Here is a 15,909-nt window from a genome sequence, read left to right on the forward strand (position 1 = left end):
AAGATACACAAGCGATAGCTCTGATGGTGGTATATCTCATATCAGCCGAGAAAAGGGCACACTGCTCAGCTCCGCTCAAGCCATAGATCGATGTGGTTTCCAGAGTTACATCTGATAGGTGGCACCAAAAACGACTCAAAACGTCAGTGTCATCAAAACAATAAATCAAATGCATTGAAAGGGATTCTATTCTCATGAAGTAGCCTCACCCTCAACAGCAGCCTAACCCTTAAATTGTAAAGGAAAATGCACTTAGGCCTACCTTTACTTTGAAACAAAGTCAGTTCGTCTGGCGAACCTCTCGGTGACAGCGTTGGGGAATTCCCAGCAGAACTCCATGTCCATTACTTGACTTTTCTGCCTTCGTGGTTGTAGTGTAGTTGGTCGCATTCGTCTTGCAGAAGCCAAGGCTCGGGTCTGAATTGAATGGCGGGAGAAGCCCCTTTCCCACTACGGCCACAAAGCAAAAGTGAATGTAGGGATGTCAAACGTTCAGCCCCTATGGACGCTCTAGTCTAGTGTGCCTGGTTAAATTGTGCTTATGAGCATTTTCAAGTAGGGAGAAATAGATGGAAGTGTGTGAGTGTGATACAATTACTATCATTATATATTAAAATATTGACATATTGAATTATGTAATTATGCTAATTCCCCTATGGTGGACAGAACGTGTTACTACATTACAAATGTTTTTACCACACAAGAATGACAGGAAATACACATCATTTTTACCCCATATTGGTGATGTTAGTATTAGAGTTTATAGTCATCGCGATCTTACAAAATCAATTGCTTAAAACCGGTCAATATCTTTGGTATCTTACAAGTGTTTTTGTCGTCCGCGCCAGTCCGTAGTGGGACTTGAAACGTAGCTGTCATTTTCAGACCATTGTGGCTCAAATTCATGGATTTGAGGGTTGTTATCATTCAAATGAAAGTCAACCCCTGTCGTTATTTAGGATTGGCCATTTACCTAAATCATTTTCTCACAGATACTGTGTAAATGGACAAATGGGGATGACAAGTTGTCATCTATCAACACATACATTTAGTATACCGAAGTTTATTGAGGTTTTTCTGATAGAAGAGGGCCAAACGGTTATTGCCCCAGTTCCATTTTTATTGCCCCAGTTCCTTGAATTGTCCAATTCACACACTTATCAAGAGAACATCCCTGGTCATCCCTACTGCATCTGATCTGGCAGACTCACTAAACAGAGAACATCCCTGGTCCTCCCTACTGCATCTGATCTGGCAGACTCACTAAACACAAATGCGTCATTTGTAAATTATGTCTGAGTGTTGGAGTGTAACCCTGGCTAGCAGTTAACTTAAAAAAATACAATTGTGCTATCTGGTTTGCTTAATATAAGGAATTTGAAATGATTTATACTTTTACTTTTGATACTTAAGTACATTTTAGCAATTCCATTTACCTTTCATACTTTATTTTACTTGAGTCATTTTTTTAAGGTATCTTTACTTTTACTCAAGTATGACAACTGAGTACTTTTTACATCGCTGCCAAGTGGACAGGACAGTGGAGTCAGGGAAATCGAAAGAGAGCATAACCACATACGTCAGCAGCTTCATTAGGAAACGTATTGGCGACGTTGTCCCCACAGTAAAGGTTTGCTTCTTCCCCAATCAAAAATCCCTGGATTAACACTGAGGTTGGCGCTAAGCTAAAAGAACAGGGCTACCGCACACAGGGCAGACAACCCTGAGGCTATGGCTGAGGACAGGAACAAGTAAAAGCAGTCTCGCTATGACCTCCGCAGAGTCATCAAACGAGCAAAAGGACAATATTGGAATAAGGCAATCATATTACACAGGCATGTGAAATGGGCTTACAGTCCATTACGGGTTACAAAGGAAGACCCATCCGTGATCTGCCCAACGATGCCTCTCTACCAGACTAACTCGATGCATTTCATGCACGCTTCGACAATAACAACACTGTGCCATGCGTGAGGGCCGACCCAGAGGACTGGATGATTTCCCAAGGCCGCGGGGACAGACGTTATTCCTGGGTGCGGTTCTCAGAGTATGCGCATAATACCTGGCAGGCATATTGTCCTTTTCACCCTCTTCTTGTCCCAGTCTTTAATCCCCATATGAGGAATACATATGTGAGAGTGCTGTTCATTAAATGCAGCTCGACGTTCAACACCATTGTCCCCTCCAAGCTCGTCAACAAGCGTAGGACACTGGGACTGAACACCTCCTTCTGCAACTGGATCCAATACTTCCTGGTGGACCGACCCCATGTGGTGAGGGTAGGCAACATCACCTCTGCCACACTGACCCTTGATTTGACTGGATAGTATGTGACAATAGATATTGCGTTGTCAGTGGATCTGTTGGGGCAGTATGGAAATTAGAGTGGGTCTGGGATGATGATGTTGATGTAGGCCATGACCAACCTTTCAAAGCATTTCATGGATACAGATGTAAGTGCTATGGGGTGATAGTCATTCAGACAGGTGAGCTTGGCTATCTTGGTCGCAGGGACTATGGTGGTCTTCTTGAAACTTTGTAGGTATTACCTTAAGAGGTTGAAATGTAATTGAAGACATGTAAGTGCCAGCTGGTACTCATCCTGGTAATCCATCTGGCCCTGCAGCCTTATGAATGTTAATCTGTTTAGAGGTCTTACTCACATCGGCAACGGAGAGTGTGATCACACAGTCACCAGGAACAGCTAGTGCTCTCACGCATGGTTCAGTGTGGCTTGCGCCTTAAGCAAGCATAGAAGGCATTCAGCTTGTCTGGTAGGCTCGCGTCACTGGGCAGCTCATGGTTGGGTTTCCCTTTGTAATCCGTGATAGTTTGTAAGGCCGGATACATCCAACGAGAGTCAAAGCCAGTGTAGTAGGATTCGATCTTAGTCCTGTATTGTCGCTTTGCTTCTTCGATGGTTCAACGGATGGCGTAGCAGGTTTGTGTCCTGCTCCTTGAAAGTGTCAACTCTAGCCTTTAGTTCAGTGTGGATGTTTTGCCTGTAATCCATGGATTCTGGTTGGATTATGCTTCCATGGCACTTATTAATGAAGCCGGTGACTGATGTGGTAAACTCCTGGACCATATTCCAGTCTGTGCTAACGAAACAGTCATGTAGCTTAGCCTCCGCTTCATTGGACCACACCCGTATTGAGTGCATCACTGGTACTTCATGTTTGAGTTTTTGCTTGTAAACAGTAATCCGGAGGATAAGGTTATGGTCAGATTTGCCAAATGGAGGGCAAAGGAGAGCTTTGAAGGCGTCTCAGTGTGTGGAGTAAATGTGATCTAGAGTTTTTTTCCCGTCCCTTGTTGCACAGGTGACATGCTTGTAGAAATTCGGTAAATCGAATTTCAGTTTCCATGCGTTAAAATCACCGGCCATTGGGAACGCCGTCTCTGGGTGAGCATTTTCTTGTTTGCTTATGGAGGTAAATACATACACAACTCAGGCGAGCAGAACCTCGAGACTTCTTTAGTATTAGAGATTGCGCACCAGCTGTTAATAAAGAGACACACACCACCTGTAACGGTTCTCTTGGGGTGAAGTAGAGGCGGACCAAAACGCAGCGTGGTTATATTGATTCATGTTTAGTAAAAACAGATAAACACGAACACTACAAAACAATTAACGTGGAAAACCAAAAACAGCCCTGTCTGGTGCAAAACACAGAGACAGGAACAATCACCCACAAACACACAGTGAAACCCAGGCTACTTAAGTATGATTCTCAATCAGAGACAACTAATGACACCTGCCTCTGATTGAGAACCATACTAGGCCGAAACATAGAAATACCCAAAACCTAGAAAAACAAACATAGATTGCCCACCCAACTCACGCCCTGACCATACTAAATAAATACAAAAACAAAGGAAATAAAGGTCAGAACGTGACAGTACCCCCCCCCCCCCCAAAGGTGCGGACTCCGGCCGCAAAACCTTAACCTATAGGGGAGGGTCTGGGTGGGCGTCTGTCCGCGGTGGCGGCTCTGGCGCGGGACGCGGACCCCACTTCACCATTGTCTGAGTCCGCCTCATTGTCCGCCTCCGTGGCTTCCTAACCATGGCAACTCTTCTCAATGGACAGAGGGGTGGAAGCTCGGGACAGAGGGGCGGAAGCTCGGTTCAGAGGGGCAGGGGCTCTGGTGCCTCTGGGCTGAGGGGCTCTGGCAGCAGCGGGAGACTCCGGCAGCAGCGCCGGACAGGCGGGAGACTCCGGCAGCAGCGCCGGACAGGCGGGAGACTCCGGCAGCAGCGCCGGACAGGCGGGAGACTCCGGCAGCAGCGCCGGACAGGCGGGAGACTCCGGCAGCAGCGCCGGACAGGCGGGAGACTGCGGCAGCAGCGCCGGACAGGCGGGAGACTGCGGCAGCAGCGCCGGACAGACAGGACCACCTGCAGGGAGGAGACAGAGAGACAGCCTGGTGCGTGGGGCTGCCACAGGAACCACCAGGCTGGGGAGACCTTCAGGAGGCTTGGTGTTAGGAGGAGGCACCTGAAGGACCGGGCTGTGGGGGAGCACTGGAGCTCTGGTGCGCAACCTTGGCACCACTTCCCCAGGCTGGACAACTACTCTAGAGTGCAGGCACAGGTTGAACCGGGCTGTGGGTAAGCACGGGAGATCTAGTGCTTACTACACGCACCTCTCCCTTAGGCTCCACTCCCACATTTGCCCGGCACGAGCGGAGCGCAGGCAGAGGACGCACTGCACCCTCCCAGCGCCCCGGAGACACAGTACGCAGAGCCGGCGCAGGATACCCTGGACCAAAACTGCGCACCGGCGACCAGACACGCTGAGCAGGCACCACTTTCGGGGGGGCTGCCCTATAGCGCACCGGGCTATGGGCACGTACTGGTGACACCGTGCGCTTAACCGCATAACACGGTGCCTGACCAGTAATGCGCTGCTTATAATAAGCACGAGGAGTGAGCTCAGGTCTGCTTACCTGGCTTAGTACCACACCTCGTCTGCCCCCCCCCCCCCCCCTCGTCTGCCTCTCGTACCTGTCGCACTGCCGTACTGCCTCCTCATATCGCCGCCACTGAGCTTTCGCTGCCTCCAGCTCTGCTTTGGGGTGGCGATATTCCCCAGCCTGTGCACAGGGGCCCTCTCCGTTCAGTATCTCCTCCCATGTCCAGGAGTCCTGTGATGCTGGCCGCTGTTGTTGCTGCTGCTGCTGTCGTCGCTGTCAGGAACAATCACCCACAAACACACAGTGAAACCCAGGCTACCTAAGTATGATTCTCAATCAGAGACAACTAATGACACCTGCCTCTGATTGAGAACCATACTAGGCCGAAACATAGAAATACCCAAAACCTAGAAAAACAAACATAGACTGCCCACCCAACTCACGCCCTGACCATACTAAATAAATACAAAACAAAGGAAATAAAGGTCAGAACGTGACACCACCCTCCTTACGCTTATCCCGACACTTATCCCGACACACTATCTCGAAAAACGAGATAGTTGTATATTATGCATGTCCTTATTAAGCCAAGTTTCTGAGAAACATAGGGTATTACAGTTCTTCAGGTCCCGTTGATAGGATAGTCTCGAACAGAGCTTGTCCAGTTTGTTCTCCAGTGATTTTTATATATTCGCCAATAGAACAGAAGGTAGAGGCGGTTTATTTACTCGTTGCCGCAGTTCCATCAGGGTGCCCGTACGTCAGCCTCTATATCGCCTCCATATCGTCTCTTTCTCTTCCGAGTGTCGAGGATTAGGGCCCCGTCCAGGGTGAGCAGTATGTCCTGCGCCGACGTCCCGTTGAAGTAGACATCTTTATCTAAATCAAGTTTAGTGATCGCTATATGTACAAAAAAAGTCAGTCAGCGCAACAGAATATACCTTCGAAACATGGCGCTGTGCTTCGTGCATATATTATAACAACATTTTGTGCCTTTTGTTGTTCATTTTGGTGTTCAGCTGTTTTTTTTCTCTCCAATTGTTCGCTCCCACATAAAAAATACACGAGGCAAGTTGAAGTTTGGTAGCTGAAGTCTAAGCCTCTTCGTTGGGGATTGGTCAACTGTAAGGGTGGGAACTATGAATGGGATTTTTCAATTAAGTGTTTGTTAGCGCCAGCTGCTTGGCTGGCTAGCTAGACTAGCAGCATAGGCTTACTCATGCAGAGAAAGCAAGCCAACCAACTGACCTAAAGACCTGTACAACTCTTTAATCAAAAAGCATAAGAAAACCGAAGTAAAAGGTTTGGTAGCAAGGCCCAGCTAGCTAGCTATTGTTAACACACAGGGAGTATGCGAGCACAGTCGTGTGCTTACGCCTTGCCGAGTTCTGCTAGGAGTTCTGCTAGAACCGAGTTCTGCTAGAACCTAGTCTGCAGTCGCCCTCCCCCGGTGATGGCAAAAAGCAGATGTTTCTGGTTTTCAGGGATACCGTATTTTCAACCAAACTTACATTTCCCCTAAAGAAAGAAAAAAGTAAACACCTGCTACGTTAGCTTAGCAGTGGCCTTAAGTGCTTGTGCACATACATACAGTACAGTATGCATGCTTGTGTTACTTTATTGTCACGCTGTGTGTGTGTGTGTGTTTGTCTTGCAGGCAGTGTTGTGTAGGTACAGAGCTGGTAGACTGGCTGGTGCAACAGAGTACCTGTGTACACACTCGCTCTCATGCTGTAGGGATGTGGCAGGCTCTGCTGGAGGAGGGAGTACTGAACCACGGTGAGACTACACTGCCCTCTGCTGGACACAGCACTTTCAAAGTTCTTTAACCAGTTCATGACATATAGGGAGAATCTCAATTGCATTCCCTCCTCACATCCTCTCTTCTCGACCTCCTTCTCAAAACCCATTGGATGAAAAAGTTAGTTCTCTCCCCTTGGACTTTTTCCAGCTTTCCCACTATGTTGGGTCAGTGATTTACTGACCGTGTGTGTGTGTGTGTGTGTGTGTGTGTGTGTGTGCCTCCTCCCAGTGGACCAAGAGTTGGGTTTCCAGGACAAGTACCTGTTCTACCGTTTCCTTGACGACGAGGAGGAGGACACCCCGTTGCCTAGCGAGGAGGAGAAGAGAGAGAGTGAGGAAGAGCTTCCTGAGACCATCCTCTTCCTTGCCCAGATAGGACCTGACGCCCTGCTGCGCATGATCCTCCGCAAACCGTCAGTACCACACACAGACACACACACACACACACACACACGCTAAACACTCAAACATGCGTTTGATCTAATAAATTGAATTTGAAATGTCATGTAAATCTCCTCTCTCTCTCTGTGTCTCTCTAGTCCTGGTCAGAGGACAGGTGATGATCTGGAGATCATCTATGATGAGCTGCTTCACATCAAGGCCTTATCCCACCTCTCCAACACTGTGAGTCTTATCCCACCTCTCCAACACTGTGAGTCTAGACTCTTTTCATTTCGGCAAAGCCATGTTGCTCTGACGAGCTCATAGTAGTAGTCCCAAATGCTAAAATGAACTGTCTTTATTTCTTTTGCAGGTGAAGAGGGAGCTGGCCAGTGTTCTGATATTTGAGTCCCACGCCACTGCAGGAACCGTGTGTAAGTCCTGCTCTCACGTCCATACTGTGTGTGTGTGTGTTTTAGGGACACACGTTAAGTTGTCACTTCTCCTTCCAGTGTTTAACCAGGGTGAGGAGGGCACATCCTGGTACATCATCCAGAAGGGCTCTGTCAATGTGGTCATCTACGGCAAGGTAGGACTTGTGTGTGTTCATGTATTTTTGTCTGGAAATATTTTCACATGATTTATGGGCCTACACCAGATGATACTTAGAAAACTGGTTCTGACCAACAATAATGCTGCTACATACAACAGCTGGCTTGTATACCCCTGGGGAGACCCGTGTCACAGTTTTGGAAAGTCGTCACAGTGAATGACTAGTTTAAGGGTCTCAGATTACACACACACACACACACACACAGTTCCATTGGTCAGAATATTCATTCATGCGAGCACTTCTCTAGCTGTCTGAATCGTCTGTTTTTTAACCGTGTGTGTTTCTCACCAGGGTGTGGTGTGTACCCTGCACGAGGGAGATGACTTTGGGAAGCTGGCACTGGTGACAGACTCCGCTCGAGCTGCCTCCATCGTCCTCAGAGAAGACAACTGTCACTTCCTCCGAGTGGACAAGGAAGACTTCAACAGGATACTCAGGGTAGAGTTTAATACTGTACCAAATATTTGTTTTATAAACTAACCCAAGACAGACCACAGCCTGTCGTTTCCAGTGGGAGCAGATTCATCATAGTGGGCAGAACAAGAAAGGCGTTGGGCAGAGCCAAGCACGAGCTAGTCAGACCCTCATGGCGTGTTCTATGTGTTTTGCATATTTCCATTAGGAATAACTAAATGTGCCCTTGCACTCCTAAACAACTAAATGTTTTGGGTACAAAACTACAAAACTTGGTCCACTCTGTTTGCAGTTTTGGGAACAGAAAACTGAATTGAGATCAAATGTTTCATTGATGAGAAAATGAGTCATCAACCTTTTTGGTGGTGAGTGGAAATGCCAACTGGATGCTCCAGATTTATACGTCCGGTCTAGTTGTTCTGTGACTGTACTGTTTGCTACAGTGTGCAATACTGGACCGTACTGTCATTGACTTTAGGACGTGGAGGCGAATACAGTGCGCCTGAAGGAGCATGAGCAGGCTGTGCTGGTCCTGGAGAAGAGTCCCAGAGCCTCTACTCTGGGAAACATCAAGTACACTGTGATGTCTGGAACCCCTGAGAAGATCCTAGACCACTTCCTGGAGACCATGAGGATGGACACACACCACGCTGACCCAGGTACACACACACACCTAGCTTCCACACAACCAGGTAGAGATACACTGTGAGTTGGCAGGGTTGAGGGGCCGGTACAGGACTGGATGATGGGTTGGTGGATATGAATGAATATCTGTTTTCTAATATTATTCCCTTTCTTCCTCTTTTCTCTTTATCTCTTTTTCTCTCCCCCCTCCCCTCCTCTCAGATCCTGCGGTAGATGACTTTGTCCTCATGCACTGTGTCTTCATGCCTAACAGCCAGTTCTGCCAGCTGCTCATGGCACAATATCCTTTTTCTCCTTCCAACTCTCTTCTCTTTCACTCCATTCTTCTCTCCTCTCGTTTTCTCCCTCTCCTTGTTTCTCTTTCCAACTCTCTTCTCTTTCACTCCATTCTTCTCTCCTCTCGTTTTCTCCCTCTCCTTGTTTCTCTTTCCAACTCTCTTCTCTTTCACTCCATTCTTCTCTCCTTTCGTTTTCTCCCTCTCCTTGTTTCTCTTTCCAACTCTCTTCTCTTTCACTCCATTCTTCTCTCCTCTCGTTTTCTCCCTCTCCTTGTTTCTCTTTCCAACTCTCTTCTCTTTCACTCCATTCTTCTCTCCTCTCGTTTTCTTCCTCTCCTTGATTCTCTTTCCAACTCTCTTCTCTTTCACTCCATTCTTCCCTCCTCTCGTTTTCTCCCTCTCCTTGTTTCTCATTCCAACTCTCTTCTCTTTCACTCCATTCTTCCCTCCTCTCGTTTTCTCCCTCTCCTTGTTTCTCTTTCCAACTCTCTTCTCTTTCACTCCATTCTTCTCTCCTCTCGTTTTCTCCCTCTCCTTGTTTCTTTCCAACTCTCTTCTCTTTCACTCCATTCTTCCCTCCTCTCTTTTTCTCCCTCTCCTTGTTTCTCTTTCCAACTCTCTTCTCTTTCACTCCATTTTTCTCTCCTCTCGTTTTCTCCCTCTCCTTGTTTCTCTTTCCCTCCCATTTCTCTTCTTGGCATATTCAGTAGGCTACATATAGGTTACAGTAATGTTATACATTGCCCTTTTGTCTCGGGGCTCCCGAGTGGTGCAGCGGTCTAAGGCGCTGCATCCCAGTGCTTGAGGCGTCACTACAGACACCCTTGTTCGAATCCAGGCTGTATTACAACCGGCTGTGATTGGGAGTGCCATTGGGCGGCACACAATTGGCCCAGCATTGTCCGGGTTTGGCTGGTGTAGTTAGTTATTGTAAATAAGAATTTGTTCTTAACTAACTTGCCTAGTTAAATATGGTAGTAGGTGCCAGGTGCACCGGTTTGTGTCAAGAACTGCAACGCTGTTGTGTTTTTCACACTCAGCAGTTTCCTGTCTGTATCAAGAATGGTCCACCACCCAAAGGACATCCAGCTAACTTCACACAGCTGTGGCAAGCATTGGAGTCAACACGGCTAGCATCCCTGTGGAACGCTTTCGAGCATCCTTGTAGACTCCATGCCCCCGAAGAATTGAGGCTGTTCTGAGGGCAAAGGGAGAGGGGTGCAACTCAATATTAGGAAGGTGTTTCTAATGTGTGGGTACACTCACTGTAGTTGTGCTATATCTTTAACCCTGTGTGTACCTACCATGCGGTGGCTCCCCCGGGCTCGGAGCAGGAGAGGTTGGAGTACGCTGTGACCTCTAAAAGACGAGTCCTCAATCTGGCCCTGCGCTGGGCGGCAGTACACGCACACCATCTACAGGAGGAGCAAGCAGCACTCACATTCCTGGAGGTACACACACACACACACACACCCACACACACACACCTGAGGATTTGTCTAAGTCTGTGTGTTTTTCTCTGTAGGAGCTATATGGGAGTGTGTCCAGTGACTCACGGATCCTCAGAGCTCTGAAAGACTTTGTACCCGACTTGGAGAAGGTCGTCAAACTACAGTATGTAAACCCTGACCTCTAACCCCAAACCTTGTTTGTTTAGCAACAAAACCGAAGCGTGCGTAAAACAGACGGGGTTGGCTTAGATTGTTGACAGCATGTCAACGATATTTAGTCTCCAAATGTTTATTGAAAAATGAAATACATTTGCACAATGTGCACGTGTTGTCTCAAAGGCATCGTTACAGTTGTTGGTTAGCTAGCTAGCGAGTTTTAGCCATATTAGCATTGACATGAAATCAGTCAAAACACCTCAAAACAAGACATGATATCAAGAACAAGCTGAAACGAGCTGAAATGAGTCACTTACGATTCCCCACGTGGCAGCGTCTTGTCGTTGTTGCCAGGAATCACGACAACACACAGGTTCCTGCCCCATTGAAGCGCGCGCTTTGTTTTTGTGACGTCGGCAAATCCATCCATATCAAGACATTAATACATACACGTCTCTTCTCTTGTTTCTGTTCTTCAGATCAGAAGAGGCCAAATTGAAAAAGGTACACACAGACTATGTTTGCTGGTGGTGTCTGTGTGTGTGTGTGTCTGTAAAAGTGTGTGATGTGTCATTTTTATCTCTGTGGCCTGTTTCAGCAGAAGGTCCTTCTTAGAGAGTTCAGCAACGGAGACGAGAGACTAGCGAAGAAACAACCCATCAGGAACTGTGACGAAAGTGAGTGTGTGTTTGTGTAAAAGAATGCGTCTTTCTGCACATTTTTATGAAAAACATGTTAAAAACATGTGTGTGTGTGTAGTCCTGTTGAAGGTGTACTGCAGTGACCATACCTATACCACCATCCGGGTTGCCGTGGCAGCCACAGGGAGAGAGGTGACCAGTGCTGTGGCTGACAAACTGGCCTCAAACGATGACCTACTATTGGTCCACCTCAGCTCCGCAGGCGGTGAGGAGCCAATCACATCTAACTTCATTCATAGTGAACAAAAAATATAAATGCAACATGCAACAATTTCAGCGATTTTACTGAGTTCATATAAGGAAATCAGTCAATTAAAATCAATAAATTGGGCCCAAATCTATGGATTTCACATGACTGGGCTGGGGCGCAGCCATGGGTGGGCCTGGGAGGGTATAGGCCCACCCACTGGGGAGACAGTGGGCCAATCAGAAGGAAAAAAATCCCCACAAAAGGGCTTTATTACAGACAGAAATACTCAGACCATTCCACAAGTGAAGAAGCCGGATGTGGAGGTCCTGGGCTGGTGTGGTTACACATGGTCTGCGGTTGTGAGGCAGGTTGGACATACTGCCAAATTCTCTAAAACGATGTTGGAGGCAGCTTATGGTAGAGAAATTAACATTAAATTCTCTGGCAACAGCTCTGGTGGACATTCTTGCAGTCCGCATGCCAATTGCACACTCCCTGAAAACTTGAGACATCTGTGGCATTGTGTTGTGTGACAAAACTGCACATTTTAGAGTGGCCTGTGGCTGTCCACAGCTCAAGGTGCACCTGTGTAATGATCATGCTGTTTAATCAGATTCTTGATATGCCTCATCTGTCAGGTAGATTGATTATCCTGGCAAAGTAGAAATGCTCACTAACTGGGATGTAAACAAATTACTGCACAGCATTTGAGAGAAATGTGTTTTTGTACCTACCATGCGGTGGTTCCCCTGGGTTCCTAGGCCGTCATTGAAAATAAGAACTTGTTCTTACCTGACTTGCCTAGTTAAATAAAGGTAAAATAAATAAATAAAAATTCTGGGATCATTTATTCCAGCTCACGAAACATGGGACCAACACTTTACATGTTTAATATTTTGGTTCAGTATACGTATCATTTATTACTGTCATTTTATATTCCAACGTGTGTGTTCTCCTGTACAGAGAAGCAGATGCTGAAGCCCAATGATGTGTCCGTATTCTCCACTCTGAGCATCAACGGGCGTATGTTCGCCTGTCCCAGGGACCAGCTGAATGCTCTGGTGAGAGAGAATGGGGACTAGAAATATGGCATATGTTGTATTTGAGCCACAACTATACAGTACATCAGGGAGCATCAACTAGATTCAGCCGTGGGCCGATTTTAAAAAATAAATAAAAAAAATATTGTTTTATTCTGGAGCGGATGGTCACTTGGCCAGAACATTGACCGCAAGAAGCCCAAACAGATATAATATATAAAACATAATCATTTCAATCCTTGCTTACATTTGTATACGATCACATATACAGTACTTCTCTATTATGCGTGGGAATACTTTGGAACAGATTTACAAAATGAACATCACTTGGAGCTGATTTGCTGGTGTTTTTAACAGTATTATATGTCCAACAATTAAATTTAATAATTTGCTCAGAACTTGAGGGGTCAAATAAAGTCACCGGCGTGCCAAATTCGGGCCTGCGGGCCACCAGTTGGGGAACCCTGCTTAACATCATAGTGTCGTGTAGACAATAACCTAATGTGTTTGTGTGTGTGTCAGACCCCGCTCCCAGACCAGGAGGGGCCCTCAGCGGGGTCCATGTCCAGTTTTGAACTGATGAGTTCGAAAGACCTGGCCTACCAGATGACCCTGTATGACTGGGAACTCTTCAGCTGCGTGCACGAGGTAGACACACACACACACACACACACACCCTTTCTGAGACGAGAGAACCAACCTGCTCTATTTCTTTGTGTACACCTGAACTCTATAATATGTGTCCCGTCTCCTCCCTGCTGCAGCATGAGCTGTTGTACCACACGTTTGGCCGTCAGAGCTTCAGGAGAACCACCGCCAACCTGGACCTCTTCTTACGCAGGTCTGATTTTGAATCGAACATGATTTCGAAGTAACTTCTATGACATTGTTTTCCCTAGGCAGGTTGTTGGTACATGTTACAGTGTGTTATTTGACCCTCGTGGGATTGTGTGGTCGGGGTCAGGTTCAACCAGGTGCAGCTGTGGGTTGTGACAGAGGTGTGTCTGTGTGGTCAGCTCAGCAAACGGGTTCAGCTGCTCAAGAAGTTCATCAAGATCGCTGCTCAGTGAGTGTTGCGCATGCGAAACAATCAAACACTCACTCGTTCTGTAGATGCGCGCGCTTCGTAGAGAGTTGATGGTACGGAAAACGCTGCTTCAGTCTCTCACTGAAATTGTTGATGTTGCTTCCTCCAGCTGCCGGGAGTTTAAGAATCTGAACTCGTTCTTTGCCATCATCATGGGTATGAGCAACCCTGCAGTCAGCCGACTCACCCAGACCTGGGAGGTGAACCATGACTACTACTATAGTGTTAATCTACGGCCAAATTACAGCTTCTCTATTCGTCCACTAAACACTAAAGCCATTAAACCTTTCTCTTTCTGTTGGCAGAAACTCCCCAGCAAGTTCAAGAAGTTCTACGCTGAATTTGAAAGCATGATGGTGAGTTGCTCTTCAAAGACCAATTTCCATTTGACCCCTAAGTGGACAATAAAGTTATTGACCTTTTGAACCGTGGTGTGTGTGTGTGTGTGTGTGTGTGTGTGTGTGTGTGTGTTAACAGGACCCGTCCAGGAACCACCGGGCCTACCGGCTGACCGTCACCAAAATTGAGCCGCCAATCATACCCTTCATGCCCCTCCTCCTCAAAGGTAAGCCCCGGTTACGATCAGTAGGCAAGCAACGGACAACCGTATTCAAACGGAGATCGAGGTGAGAAAGTGAACTCCTCTGTTTCAAACTGTGCTTTTTCTGTTCTCTTCCCAGACATGACTTTCAGTCACGAGGGCAACAAGACGTTCATAGACAACATGGTCAACTTTGAGAAGATAGTGAGTACATACACAGGCATTCATAAGATGCTTATAAACTCTTCATTCCACTTGAATGCTGTAGTCATAGAATTAGGTTTTTAGTATCAACAGCCTTCATAGAACATTAATACAACTTATATATGACATGTGACCACTGGTTTACCCCCCCCCCCCCCCCCTCCCCAGTGGTTCTGTGGGGGCCCAACAGAACCACTGGGGGGGGAGGTTACGCCACTACATGTAACACTGCTTGTTGTTGTGATTTCCAGCGGATGATAGCAAACACCATCCGGGCAGTGAGACACTGCAGGAGTCAGCCGTTCAGTAAGTCTCTGATCTGTCACTAACAAGTGACCCTTTCAACTGGACCCATAACAATAGGCATTAATAATACAACTCTCTCTCTGCCTCTCAGACCCTGAGGTGTGTCAGCCCAATAAGAACCACGCGGAGGTGAGGGGTTACGTCAGAAAGCTGTGTGTGATTGACAACCAGCGGACCCTGACAACGCTCTCCTATAGGCTGGAGCCCCGCAGGACCTGAGCCCGCCCACCATCACGGTAGTTACATGTAGAGATCACAGGTAACCTTCATCACTGTGACATGGCTTCATCGGGCTGCTATGACTTCATCTGGAAAACTCAGACCTCTGACATCACATGGAATTCTTAGCCCTGTATGACATCACACAGAACCATCAGCCTTTGCGACATCACATAGAAGAGCGATGATTAGAGATCCGAGACTCTTGTTAAGTGTAAGGTTACTGTACATCTAGATAGAAAACTGAAAGTACTTAAAGTGACTGAAAAAAAAATAGATTTGAGGTCTTTTTGAGTGATTATCAGTATCCCTTACTGATAATGTGAAAGCAGATGTGAAAAATATGAAGAAAGTATATTGTACCAGTTTCACAAATACCAAGATATTTTACATAGTGTTATAGAGAAGCAAAACCCCTAGCATTGTTAAGCATCGTTCTGAAATCTGTCCTCAAATTCTTGCGTTAAAGCACAACTCATGTAGCATATTGTTATTTCTGTTTAATCAGTCATCCTTCTCAGTTGTGTTCTCGTCATGTACTTTTGTATATGTAGATACAGTATATTTGACTTGTGTCTCTTGTTTTACCTCAGGACCTCATTATGATGTCAGTGTGTTGAGTGTCTAGTCTGTCTGATCTTTAAATAAACAATGATTTAATATAATGTTCAAAACATTTGATACTGGCGGTGGTTATTGCTGATTTGGTCACTGTTTTTGTCCGTGAAAGTGATGTCACCCTCTCTGTCCCCAGTTGATGATGTCGTTCCTGGTTGGCCGTGTCACCATGGTCATTCCAGACTGGTGATGTGACTGTCCCCCTCATTCCTGGTGTATGTGGTGGGAGTGTGTTTTTAGTTGCTGAGTGAGTAAGAGATAGGGTTGGTTGTCAGGCTAGAGAATAATCGTTCTCTAGCCCTGTGTCTGACGTGTGTGTGTGTGTGTCTGACGTGTGTGCGCG

The 15,909-nt window shown here is 46.7% G+C and overlaps 1 protein-coding gene across 3 annotated transcripts in view; it reads left to right on the top strand.

Annotated features, from left to right (window-relative positions):
• The window catches only part of LOC109872094 (rap guanine nucleotide exchange factor 4), a 48,515-nt gene extending 32,891 nt beyond the window's left edge, over window positions 1–15,624 (top strand). Inside the window, exons 8-30 of one of the 3 annotated variants that reach the window (XM_031806790.1) lie at window positions 6,577–6,698; window positions 6,952–7,135; window positions 7,262–7,346; window positions 7,477–7,537; window positions 7,616–7,692; window positions 8,008–8,154; window positions 8,609–8,789; window positions 8,977–9,055; window positions 10,354–10,504; window positions 10,579–10,667; window positions 11,140–11,164; window positions 11,262–11,337; window positions 11,420–11,566; window positions 12,515–12,612; window positions 13,114–13,239; window positions 13,356–13,432; window positions 13,556–13,657; window positions 13,788–13,878; window positions 13,984–14,034; window positions 14,156–14,243; window positions 14,359–14,423; window positions 14,675–14,729; window positions 14,821–15,622. In XM_031806790.1, coding sequence (XP_031662650.1) covers window positions 6,577–6,698; window positions 6,952–7,135; window positions 7,262–7,346; window positions 7,477–7,537; window positions 7,616–7,692; window positions 8,008–8,154; window positions 8,609–8,789; window positions 8,977–9,055; window positions 10,354–10,504; window positions 10,579–10,667; window positions 11,140–11,164; window positions 11,262–11,337; window positions 11,420–11,566; window positions 12,515–12,612; window positions 13,114–13,239; window positions 13,356–13,432; window positions 13,556–13,657; window positions 13,788–13,878; window positions 13,984–14,034; window positions 14,156–14,243; window positions 14,359–14,423; window positions 14,675–14,729; window positions 14,821–14,948 — 2,305 coding nt within the window. In that variant the 3' untranslated portion in view covers window positions 14,949–15,622. Of the gene's footprint in view, window positions 1–6,576; window positions 6,699–6,951; window positions 7,136–7,261; window positions 7,375–7,476; window positions 7,538–7,615; window positions 7,693–8,007; window positions 8,155–8,608; window positions 8,790–8,976; window positions 9,056–10,353; window positions 10,505–10,578; window positions 10,668–11,139; window positions 11,165–11,258; window positions 11,338–11,419; window positions 11,567–12,514; window positions 12,613–13,113; window positions 13,240–13,355; window positions 13,433–13,555; window positions 13,658–13,787; window positions 13,879–13,983; window positions 14,035–14,155; window positions 14,244–14,358; window positions 14,424–14,674; window positions 14,730–14,820 lie in introns of those variants that run through there. The other 2 variants (XM_020463202.2, XR_004205771.1) reach the window with 2 other exon arrangements.
• Window positions 15,625–15,909: the final 285 nt, after the last annotated feature.

The sequence above is a fragment of the Oncorhynchus kisutch genome, linkage group LG27, assembly GCF_002021735.2.
Source record: "Oncorhynchus kisutch isolate 150728-3 linkage group LG27, Okis_V2, whole genome shotgun sequence".
Classification (NCBI taxonomy): Eukaryota; Metazoa; Chordata; class Actinopteri; order Salmoniformes; family Salmonidae; genus Oncorhynchus; species Oncorhynchus kisutch.